At 39.6% G+C, this 12760-nt stretch overlaps 1 protein-coding gene across 3 annotated transcripts in view; it reads right to left on the bottom strand.

Moving 5' to 3' along the window:
- Window positions 1–12760, bottom strand: part of SPHKAP (SPHK1 interactor, AKAP domain containing) — a 53363-nt gene that overhangs the window by 10000 nt on the left and 30603 nt on the right. For all 3 annotated transcript variants that reach the window (XM_010282697.1, XM_010282682.1, XM_010282690.1), the window contains exons 3-6: window positions 11611–11670; window positions 8139–8273; window positions 4933–5188; window positions 904–4648 (exon numbers count right to left, since the gene is read on the bottom strand). In XM_010282697.1, the coding sequence (XP_010280999.1) occupies window positions 904–4648; window positions 4933–5188; window positions 8139–8273; window positions 11611–11670 (4196 nt within the window). The remainder of the gene's footprint in view (window positions 1–903; window positions 4649–4932; window positions 5189–8138; window positions 8274–11610; window positions 11671–12760) is intronic.

Genomic DNA, 12760 nt, shown 5'->3' with positions numbered 1-12760 from the left:
ACTCTTTCCAGCACTCTGAGATAATGGACTGCTGCAATGCTTCTGGTGATTGGCAGTTTAGATACCATTAAAGTAACAGATACAATGAAGAAGTATATATAGTTAAAAATAGGCAATGCCTTGAGAGAGTGTCTTGTTCTTAACCTCATAGCATCCACAGCAATCCTCTGCTGCACTCTCATGCAGAGCTTACGCTTAGCCATAACCAAAGCACGTTGGTGGTAACCTGTACTATAAACTCCATGAAATTAAAATAAAATGAAATTTTATTCTTTACTCTAAATTCTACCGGAGAAGTCTTGAACTAGAGGAGTGGAGGGGAGGGGTGCTTTTAATTACTTTTTTATTTCCTCCACTAAAGAATCTTTATTACTTGTAGCTCCAGACTGTAAACACAAAGCTGAACTTCAAGCTCTCGAAGTCTGGTCTTGTTTCCAGGTAGACAGAACTTCAGTTATACAAATAAGCATAGCAGGGAACTACAGGTCAAATTCTGCTATCTTCTGTTTTACACTAACACTGATTTTTATTTTATTTTATTTTTAACTGAGATATCAGCCAGCGCTAAGTGAAAGTTCAGACTTTGTCTATCTTTCCTGTCTTGACTATGGAAGACTTAAATCTCTGTAGAGGGAAAACTTGTCTGTGCAGTATTAGATTTGAATCTCAGAACCTAAGACCTATGACCTATTGTCATATTCAATGTAAGTTTGCTCCAGAAATCATCCCTGTGATATATGATTGGGTGATTTTATGCCATTAGAAACCTGTAGTCAGAACTTAACATTTTTATTTCTCTAAAAGTGTTTCTCTTTGTATCTTCTTCCTTTATCAAAAAATTTTTTACTGGGAAATTAAAACTAACACCAAAGCAATGTGCTGATTTGCTGTGTTGACACTTACCTATTTAGTAGGGAACTGGAAACCTCATGTTTCCCATCAAAAGCTTCTGGAGGCTTTTCTTTGCTTTGATGCTCCTTTCCAGAAGGGCCACATGAAATTGAAGACTCTGAATCTTTATCTGGCTCATCTTGTTGATCGGTTTCTATCTGAATTAAAGGCACTTCCCTGTGCTGACCCGCAGGGAGGAGTCCAGGGCCCTTCATATACTCTTCTTTCTCATCCAAATTGACTCCGTCCCTTTTGGGTTTTGATTGAATCTGAGTTGCGCTTTGGGGATGTTTGCTTTCCAGTACATGTTCTCGACTTGTATAGTCAAAGGAATCCTGCTGGACTACAATTAAATTTTTACCACTCTCAACAATATTTGCAGCCAGTCTGTTCGCATATTGTTCCACATGTGGTGGGGAATCACTGTGAAACTGGTCTGCCTCTGCAGCCTCGGCCTCATCTGCTATGATTTTGTTCTTGCGCATTAGAGGTTCAATAGAACTTGCCCATGTCTCGTGAATCAACATATCTGTTATCTGGTCAGTCTTGCATCTTTGGTACAGGCATGAGTCAGACTTGCAAAGACCTGAAGAAGTCACGGTACTGACTGGCTGTACATTTAAGGAATCTTGGTGATGGTGGGCAAATCCATCTAATGAATTTGCCTTAACTGGAACATTAACTGTTAGCCTAGAGCCTGATGATCTGCTGTTGGGCACTGACGATTGCCTAAAGCAAAAAGGTGATCGTAGAGAGGGTGGTAGCAAACTGCCACACCAGTCCTTTGAATTCCGAGCGGAGGGTACGTTATCTTTATTTTCCTTTTCTATTTCTTTTAGCATGTACCTATAAAATTCTTCTGTTATGCTTTCTGTGCTGGACTGTTTGGATGGGCAACTTGGCCTTACATTAAGATGACCATTTTTTTTGGCTACCTGTTGCAAAGCAGAAGTTAAGATGTTGTTTGCATTTTTTCCTGCGTAGTAATCCAGTAGTAAATCAAAACCTCTTCCTTCATTTTCCATTTGGTTCACCATAAATCTTGAAAATTCATCTGTAATGCTTTCACAACTAGACTGCTTTGAGACAGAACTTGTCTGGCTTACAGGCTGACCAAAGGTGTTCATTAGGCCTAGGGTATTGAAAGAGGCTTTGGAATCTGAGTCCTCCTCTGGTATGCTCTCACAGCTTGAGGCCTTGGCTCGGCTCCATCTTTCACAGTGCAGCCTGTTCCTGGGGTGGTTTGGACCTTGCCAGATGCTATCAACCATGGAGAGTTCGGTGAGGTTCATGATCTTGGCAGCCACCTCATTTGCAAAGATATTGACTGAATCTGGTGTGTCCTCAAGGTTTATAGATTCATCTACTACTCGATTCATCAATCTTTCCTTTAACTCAGGATGCTCATCTGTTTTTCTTTTGATCTCGCTAAGTCTAGGCGCCCTGTGCTTCCGAACAACCGAACCATTAGCATGGGTTTCCTTTTTCCTTTTCATGGTTCTGCATGATAAACTCTGGGTCACCAGATATTCATTGCCTCTCTTCCATGCACAGAACCATGGTTGCTTTCCATTTGAATTTTCAAGACAAATGGCAGCTATTTCTGTTGCCATGGAGACAACTGTTTCTGCCAATTCTTCTGCAAAATCTGTTATACAATATTTGTCCCTTGAATGTTTCACTTGTAGCACAGACTGAGAAGGAAGCAAGACATGGTCTCCCAATAAAGACAAGCTAACGTGAACATCATTATTTAGCACAGCATCACACTTATGCTTGGCCTGGTTTTCTTCATTCGTGGTTGCATTGGAAGGCAGCTGTTCTTGAACACCATGCCTGTATTCATTGTTTGCAAAGGTATTTTCTCTGTCTGAAAATGATCTGTAGTCTTTCTTCTTCTGATGATTGCTACTCTGATTTGGGGATTTGTAACAGTCTCGTGCAGTTCTTTTCAGGTATCTTTTCTTAGGAGATGTTTTTGCAACAAGTGCATTATGCCCTATAGCTCTACTTGTTGGTTCTGAATTCAGTGTAGCACTTTCATTGCTATTTACATCTTTCATACTACTTTTCCTAGTGTTTGGGACATTTCCAAGATCTTTGCTAGCACTAGCGCTGCAGGATGTACCAAATGGCTTAACAGCAGAGTGATCAAGGGGGCTGTGTGAAGTTTCACGTGCTGTTGTCTTTGTTGACCATCCTTCTGCTCTTGTTACTTTCTCTGCTTTTGCGCCCTCAGAAAAGAGAGGAGAACACTCTTCAACTTGTCTTATGTCGTTCATCTTCTTGCAAGTGAAATATATTATGTTAAAAAGCAACTTGTTTGCAGTCTCCATGAAAATGTCTTGTGTACTTGAGCTGTTTTCTGAATGGTGGTATAGCTGTCTCTTCTTCCTAACCTCTTCAATAGAATGTCGCAGAATAATATTGGATAAGTTTTGTGCAAGTTCATCCCTGATTACTTCATCAGTGTGTGGAATCCATGGTCTTGCTGCTGTTTCAATAATTTTTCCATTTATGGATTCCATAAAATGCCCTACATTTTTGTATGTGTTGGGTTTTGTCAAAATTATTGATGTCTCTTGGAGAAGGGCCTCTGCAATGCTATCATTTAGCTTTTCCATGCTGCTTCCTATAGCTATGCTACAATGAAGAGTAATGGCTGCAGAAGTCTGAGCAGCAGACAGAAGTCCACTTGAAGTTGCAGGGTACTTCTCTTCCTTCGTTTCCCCCAGACCACAGACAGCTACAGCACTTGCTACTTGAGTCATGCCACACAATGCAGATGGAAATGAATATTCTGTGCCAGAACAGTCATCAGGTAGCTGTGAAGATGCTGTGTGTAGCTCTTCATTATCAACCGCTCTGCTTTTAGAGTCTGTGGCTTCTTGATCCTGTCTGAATTTTTCTGCAGCCTGGGGACTGGAAATGGTTCCAATAACAGTGGCTGCACATGCCAGAGCCACTTCCAGTGCACTCTGACCATGTCCGTTTGAATGTTCTTCCTCAAAGTAATCCGAAACTTCAGCAGAACTTTCTGATTCAGTCCAGTGGCACAGGTTGGGGAAGGCAGACCCTGGCCACTCAGGTATATTCTCAGAGCTGTCTGGACTTTGCACTATGACGATCTTTGGAAGTTCATTCCATGATCGGGAAGCAGATGGGTCTTCTGACTTACAGGAGTTTCCTACAGAGATGCTGACTGCAGCCTCCTCGCTAAAAGTGGGTTGAGACTGTGACAGTCTAATGAATGCATCTTGGAGAACAGATTCTGCTAAATTTGTGGCATACTGACCTGTAGTTGCCTGCTCATTTTGCGAGGGTGGATCCATTTTCCTGATTCCTATGCAATCTTCTCCATCTGTCTTACTGTTGTGTTTTGCTGTTGGGTCATACAGAGGCCCCAGCTCCTCCTTAGCCATTTTGGTTAAAGATACATCTTCTAACAGCTGCACTGAGCAAGAATTTTCAACCTCACTTGTCAAATTAGTAGTACGAAAGGATGAAGTAGCTCTTCCAGCTAATTCCTTCTGCCACAGTATTTCCTGGTCTGACTTATCTTCAGGTTGTAAGATGCCATCTTCAGCCACAACATTTACAGCTTCAGATACTCTAGAAGCTGCATTATCTTTATTAGTGTAGTTCCCTTCAAGAATGAATGGCAACCTGGCTTTTCTGTAGTGGAGATTTTCAAATCCCTTTCCTTTATTTTTTTTGACATCTGAAGATGTTTCTGAAACACTTAATTTTTCATGACCTATTAAAAGAAAAATAAGAAATTAGTTTTTGCAGAGTACCTTGTAACTTCAAAAAGAAAATGGCTGCATAACTGTGTAATGCATTATTGCTCTGTAAAACTACTGCACAACCACGTATCCTTGTCTTTGAACAACAATTTAAAAATATGAATAGCTGTCCATTTTCTAAATTACAGATAAATATATGCATGAAATAGCATCAAGTGCAATTTCTGTGAGCATTTCTGTGGCTGTTTTGCAGTACTAACAATAGCAGAATTATGCTCAGTCCCGTTGCTTTTACCAGTTTTATATTCATCAGCCTCGTTGTCATCCTCGAGGTGCTCAGATGCTGTGAGGAAATCTTCTTCTATTGAGGACACTGAGCAGTTTGTGTCATCCTCGGGCTTTAACACATGAGCTGCTATCTGCAGCTGTCTCTCCTGAACGAGCTCAAGTCCAATCAGAAACTTGTTTATTTCAAAAATGATGCAGCTTGGGCTGTTTTTCCTGTCCCCCCTTGCACACTGAACCAAGCAGACATCTGCCAGCCAAGGACACTAGAGGGGAAAAGAATCTCAAATAGTTATTTAATTAAAAAATAAAACTTATTTTAAGCTTCCCTCTCTATAAATATCTCAGGAATGTTCTGTTGCAAAGATGCAATACAATTTGTCATTTAGATGTTTGTAACACAGTGTGCGGTTACATATATGCCCAAATAAGACCGCTTGGACTGACAGCTTTTGTTATAAAAGCATTTTAGTAGAGAACCCAGCTGTATCACAGGGACATCTTTATTTTCTTGAAATTACAAAGTTGTTTGTTTTCAATCAACGGCTTGTTTTAATGACAGAGACTTGCTTGCTTTTAGCGACCTAACATACTGTTGTTAATGGCCTCACACCACCCTGGATTACCTGTCTCTTGAGGGCATTGTTTGTAGGCATGAATTCCTTTTCAGGATAATTTCTGTTGCAATGCTTGTTTGAAGGCAGCCCTGTAAATACTGGCTGGTGAGATTGTTAAGAGCAGGTGACCTTTAGATGTTCTTACAGACTGTTTTAAAGTAGTGTTTTGTTTCTTTGCTCTTCTTCCTCTCCTTCCTTATTTGCCCGAAGCCCCATTATTTCAGACCTGTATAACCTCCCACTGGAAGTGGGGCTCCACTGCACACTGTGCTGAGCCTTTATATAAAACTGTCTTACCCAGAGAAGCTCTACAATTAAGTTGAAAGTTGAACAGCAACTGAGGGAAAAGAACTCTTGTTATTCTCATTTTATTGATATTAAAACTGTTGGATATTTATACAACCACAGAGCTAAGTTGGTATCTCTGCATGGGACTACGTTTGTGGTATGGATGTGCTCTGAAGCAAAGCCAAGCATTTGCAGCTTGTGATCTTGTGCTTTAAATCCAAGCCCCCAGGAAGGAGCGAGCTTGAGTGGAACCAACTCTGGATCAAGGCAGCAGTTTTTAAGCTGTGCAAAAGGTGCCCTGGACACCCTGTGTATTTGCACAGTACCTAGCATGATGTAACACCATCCTAGATCTTTTGTCTTTGAGTATGAATGCAAAGCAAATATCTAGTAATAAAGGGAGTGGGGTGAGTATTATGTTGGAATAGCAGGTTTATTAGCCTGCTCTTCCTTTCCACCTAAAAAATGTGTCTGAACAGAAAACCAGATAAATTAGTGTGCTAAAAGCAAAACAGAACTATCTGCTGAGAAATTGTTGCTGATTCAGACTTGAGCATACACCATATTGTGAAAAATGTTATTAAAAACAGATGCAGCCTTAGATCAAACATTCCCCTGCTGTTTCTCCAGTCCACAGTTTGCAGGGTTGTGCTTGTGAAAAGGGCTGAGGGGGAGCAGAATAAAAATCCTTGTATGAAAACTATGCGAATCTCCTTGCAAAAGAAATTCTCCGGAAAGCCAAATAAATGTAAGGATGAACATAGCATGTGCTTATCTGGCCAATAAATCTCGCCCAGTCTCAATGCAAAGCTTTACTCATCTTACAAGACAGAAATTTAGTTAGTTCTCATTTGTCTCTTGCCTGCACTTTCTCTGAGAAGGCTGCCAGTCTCAATGACCGCAGTCTTTCAGAGATGGGGATGACTTGGGTACTTGCGTCATCTCGTTCAAGCCTCAAAACACCCTTGTGTGTATTGCAGCGACTTCTCACCAGGGAAGTGGGTTTTGGAGCTCCACTGCTCCCATGTTAGGCTTGTGCTCTTACTTTTTTAAATTTTTCTATATTCAGCCATTAGTCACAAGTGGCAAGAAAGCTCAATAACCAGGCAATCTCTCTCTTTCAAGATGAGTTTATTGGTATAACACAAAATGCAATGATCTTTGCAATACAGCTGTTCCTGGGCCTGCTTCATGAAGACTTTTGTGCACAAGTTAATTTCAGTGAAAAAAAGTTTTCTTCTTTGTTTTTTCTGCAGCAAATAAAAATGGAGATACTGTTCATGTTTTAAGTTTGCTGAGACAGTTTTGTACTCTAAGATAACTGCAGTGTTAAAGAAGCTGTCCCCAATTCATGCTTGACAAAATGAGATCAGAATCAGGCCAAAAAACCCTGAAGTATTTTTCATTCTCTTTACACAGACATGCACAGGCATAAAGTATGATAAAAATGGAATGAAAGAAAAAACTTTTTATTACAATAAGGGGTTAAGCTCCTGGAACTTGTGTATTAAAATGCCTTTAAGCAAATGTTATCATTTGCTTCCTTTCTCTATGTGGTGCCAGTAAGAGGAATTCTTCGCCTCCAGATCACAGATAGGGAACATTTCATTGGCAATAATAGGAGTGAAGGAGTTAGCATGAGAACTTTGCCTTTAGCGCCTTTAAATGTTAAGTTTTAATTAATGCATTAATTACTTTTTAAGTTGACAGAAGCTAAATGAGGTATCGGTTCTGATATGGTTAATGTAGCTTGGTATTTTCCATTGTCATATTCAGGCTTACAGTAGCCTCTGGGATCTTCAGGTCCTATCGTCAGCTCTTTTCTGAGGTACATGCGTGGGAGAAGATGGATTGGGAACAAAAGTGGGAAGTAGCAAGACTTCACTTGAAAGGGAATCTGTAGGAGCTGTGCCCTGATCTAGCTATGTGCACAGAAAAAATTTTACAACTTTCCTCTCTCTGCTGCCCTTCTGACTCCTGCTACTCTTGAAATCGGGGCTTATGAATCATCTCTGCCACCAATGCCTGCCTTCCCTGAAGGATCAGCCGCTAATATGGCTTAAAGCATTATCAGCTGCAGCCCAGACATCCACAGGATCTAGAGGGAATAGCAGGATATCTCTGCTATCTTTGTGTCACCCCTCCCACCACACACACTTAGACTTTTGTTAGATTTATTTTTTATGTTTGCAAACTCGCACTCATCTCTTAAACTGGTGCAAGGTCTCTGCTTTCAGCTTTCTTTTTTCCATTGTCCAAATTCCATCCTTCACAGGTGTGATATGATCTTAAAGATGAGTTTGATTCCTACCTGGGGAACTTCATAATCAGCCTGAATGTTTCCTGATGCTAATCCACTCAGCAGGACTATTTCATTTTCCTTTGGTGGCTGTACGTTCATCGAACTGATGAGTTTGGGAAGATTTGGAGAGACGCTGATCAATCTCTGTAGTATGAAAGATAGATTTTGCTCTCAGGTAATGAAGTCTGAGTTGCACAGTTAGATTCATAAGTATCAAAATGAAATAGCACTTATAGGCATGCCTTTAGAAAGCTTACTTGAACTTACTACTTTGAGTTGATTAAAAGTAGAACTGGCAACGTTACAATGCACATTCTTTCTTTTGAGCCACTAGACAATGGTGACAGTATTAAACTTCTGCACAACTGTCCAGCACAACAGTCTGTCATCCCTTACATTGTCATGTGCTAAACATCTTGATTGTATTTGTGCATCTGAATGCTTGGCCTTCCTATTATGAGTGAGTTCCTAGGAGACCGAGAATACTATGTCTGTTCCTGTCTAACCCAGAAAAGATTCAGTAAGTATGGTAGTGAGAATAGGGCAAATGTTCCAGTTTTCCTCTAGGCATATGACAAGCAAGAAACCAAAGGGGAAGTTAGCTGGACATTCCTGATCAAATTGATGCAATACTAAACCTGGAATAATGGAAGTATTTAATACACAGGTGAAATATGCATTTCTTTGCTCTTCCGCAGCACACCTTCATGACGTTTCATTTCTAACGAAACCATCATTTTCTACCGGTTATGTATTTGCTAGGGCCAAAAGTGGTAATAGTCATAATGTCAATGATGCTATGTAACTTGGGAGATTTGTATTACTGCGCTGCTAGGAGTCCCCAGTGATGTGCAGGAGACGCTGTGCTCATTCATGTACAAAGGCCAGACCAAAAGGACAATACCTACTGTAAGAGTGCTTGCTGTTCTTTTCTGCCAAGGACCTCAGTGTGCTTGTTTTATGAACAGGGAATCAAGGATGACCCCTTACAAAGGGAGTAAATACCACCTCCATTTTATGCACTAGCACGGCCATCAAATGGTAAAGTCATTAAGGGAATGCAGATCTTGGGCATCCAGCCGTATGCTTTGGTTACTATGCAATTCAACGATACTTCAGGTTTTCCTTTTCATCTTCAAAATAATAAGTTTGCAATACTGTTATTTTTCCTCAGAGTGAATTAGATATAATAAAACTTTCTGGCTTAGCAAATCGAATTCAATTTTGGGGAGAAATTCACTTTTCAGTAGACTGATCTTCAGATGAGCCTAAGTATTTATATTTGACATAACTAAATTCAGTGCTTCAATTCAGTTTGACATTTCAGTATAATACAAAAAAGTTCTCATTCTTTTCTTTTTTCAAATTATAACCTTTCTGTAATCACACACATTTCTCTACATATCTCTATTTTTCTACTGCCTGAATTGCCACATTTTATCAGATTTCTTAGGTAGGAAATCATGGCATTTTGTATACCTTTTACTTCAGTTCCTTATCTTTTTTTCAGCATAATAAAGGAAAAGTCTGGAAAGATCACAGAAATCACAGAAACACTAGGTTGGAAAGGACCTTCAAGATCATCAAGTCCAACCATTAATCCAGCGCCACCATGTCCCCTAGACCATGTCCTGAAGCGCCACATCCACATGTTTCTTGAACACTTCCAGAGATGGCGACTCCACCACCTCCCTGGGCAGCCTGTTCCAATACCTGACCACCCTCTCAGTGAAGAAATTTTTCCTAATATCCAATCTAAACCTCCCCTGGCGCAACTTGAGGCCATTATTTTATGATGATTATTTTAAACCAAAAACCCTGAATTTAACCCATTCCAAGGTTCAAAGGGTAATGCAAATTCCTAACAGTACCTATTAGTAAATAGTTATATATTTCATATGAACAACAGCTATGCTAACATCTTCAAAATTCTTCTATGAAATGCTTCCACCACATCAGTGTGTTGTATATAAATCCACCCCATTCAAAACTAATTTATACAACCTGCCTATTATACACAAAAATTGTGATAAGCAAGTTTCCTCTTAGAGAAGAACACACAGTACCTATGCTAGTAGTGAATTTTTGTTACCTATGCTGAAAACTAAAAGTATCATCTCCCAATCATGGCTCATAAATGTGTTGACTCTGCACCAGAAACTATTTTTCTAAAATGCAGCCAAATGTTGCGGGCTCTCCATTAGCAGTCCCACCACGTGCCAGGCAGGGAGTGCCAGCTGTGGGCATGTCAGGGTGCAGCCCTTCAGGGAGCCTACGGGGCTCTACTGAGAAGGAAGAGCTTTAGCGCTATGTGAAGTGCACGGGCGGCGAACACACCACTGCTCTAGGGCTCATAGGTAAAAATCATGCAGCTGCTTTCAAAGGTGATTTGTGCTTGTGAGGGAATAATCTAGTCTCCAGGCATTGTAAAGCGTAGCTGCCTAAAGCTAGTTTGAGTTGGCTTTTACAGATATCGATCTCTACGATTGAGGGAGAAACTTTTGGTATTTCCATATGACTTGCTATAAATTTTATTCCTTAATAAACACTGTAAACAACAATGAAACCATTTCTTATTAGAAAACAACCAGCACTTCTGCGGATTCAGGGAAGTTAAACCTCTCAAGTTGTTCTGCACAGTTAACCTACTGATTCAACAGAAAAATCATTTTGCTGCAAGAAACCTTGTTTATTTTTGACATCTGAATTTTCACAGATCCAGCATGCAGAAAACAGCATAGAAAAACAGTTCTTGCTAATGAATGAATTGAAGGAGGCAACAAGGTCCCAGCATTGGCTATCCTCCTATGAGCTAAGAATGGTTTCAGCAAACTAACTGCAATGCTTTACTGAGGAACTCTCTGGATATTGTCAGGAGATCCCACCTTTGTTCACTTACCACATCTTGCTGTCATATTGCTGTGTCGATTATAGGCACCAAGCCAGGATGTAAACTCAAAACTGATACCAGGCCATATCTTTAAAATGTGACTTCCTCAGATTTGAGTTTTTTTTGGAATGGTATGTATTTTAAATAGCATATCATGATGTAGTTTGTCTTAGTATTTGTAAAATAATCTTTTTTCTTGGAATTTCAAAGGCTTTTTGGCAGAAGGAGAGAGAGACATCAGAAATTATTTTTATGTAGTATTATGCCAATTTAAAAAATTGCATGCATGACACATCCATGTTCACTTCTCTGATAAACCAAGGCTGAGCAAGAATTCCACTCACATGATAACTGCTATGAATTCACAGGCTGCAACAATCCGTTAGATATTTCTGGATGGGAGTAAGAAAAGCTATAAAATATTGCCTGGTGTTGAGATCATTTCAGATTCCTGATGCATTGCTCTCTGTAAGGATTAAAAATCTAGGGCTGGCTTTGATTTGTCCATAGAATTTTGCTCTGGTTTGTATTGGAGAGTCCTAGTGTACCTGCTAGACCCACTGTACATGTTTTTAAGACCTAAACTGTTACCTGTTTCACTTGCTCGTCACTGCAATTGTCTCTGTTTGCATCTAAATTCACAAAACAAACCTGTAATAAAAGAAAAAGAAACAGTAGCTTACAAAGTCATATTAGAATGGCAGTAACCCTTTTAAAGTCAATACATGTTCCTGTTCGAGGCTTGTAGCTGAATATGTGAAGCGTGTTCCTAATACAAGAAAGGTTGAAAGGTTAGCAAAGAGAGCAGCAGAGTAGACTAAGAAAGGAGAAAAAAGGGACAAAAGTAAGAGTTCTGACTTCATCTGCTCTGACAATTAGCTTGTCTGATGAATGGGCAAATGTTGCCAATAAGCTGTAATACAGAGGATATTAGAAAAGATAGAGGAAATGTTAAAAATGCATTTGATTGTATATCAGATAAACTCTTCATGTCTTGCTTTTCCAATGATTTCTTCTTTTCAGGCACTTGTTGCTAAATGTTTCATAAGTGCAAGTATTGATATATATAAAGATTGTGAATTGCTTTTAGAGTTTTCTCCACATCACATAAATACTGTGATATTTTTCCTAACTTTCCAAACTTCCTAAGTAGAAGTTAAAGACTTTATGGAAATAATTTTTTTTTCTTGGTTCATGAGCCAATATGCAAGCAGAAGTTTTCAGCAGTGCTAACCAGGCACTACAACAGGTGGCAGAACAGCTTACTGTCTGGTAAGTTTATATGTGATTCACTGGAAAGTACTACTTTTAATGACAAGGTCTTTTGCCTCCTCTTTCATCTTTTCAGCAACCATTTAACGGTAGTGAGATTGACTTAAACAGAAACTTCAGATCTAAAGACCATTTTATTTCTGAAGACATTTATTTTTTTACATGTCTAGAAAGAAAATTTTCCAGTTTTCAGAAATAAGAAAATTCCTCCTCCAGTTTTATTTCCAAGTTAGAAGCAGGGACTCCAAAGCTAGGCTGACTGTCCTACTTCTGAGTGCTGCAGATATCTCTTTAGAAGTTTGTGAGAATTTGGTGTTGTCTTGATTTAAACCAAAACCTGGCACAGATTCAGGGCTGAGCTGAAGCCAACACCTGATTCCAAATAAATTGCAGATCCAGAATTTATCTTCTAAGAGCTGAGTGATTTCTTTTTTTTCTTCTCCAGCAAACAATAAATGCTTCTCTCCCT

The sequence above is a fragment of the Phaethon lepturus genome, unplaced genomic scaffold (assembly GCF_000687285.1).
Source record: "Phaethon lepturus isolate BGI_N335 unplaced genomic scaffold, ASM68728v1 scaffold5870, whole genome shotgun sequence".
NCBI lineage: Eukaryota > Metazoa > Chordata > Aves > Phaethontiformes > Phaethontidae > Phaethon > Phaethon lepturus.
Note: the sequence above shows the minus strand (reverse complement) of the source record. Positions and strands in the feature narration are given on the sequence as shown.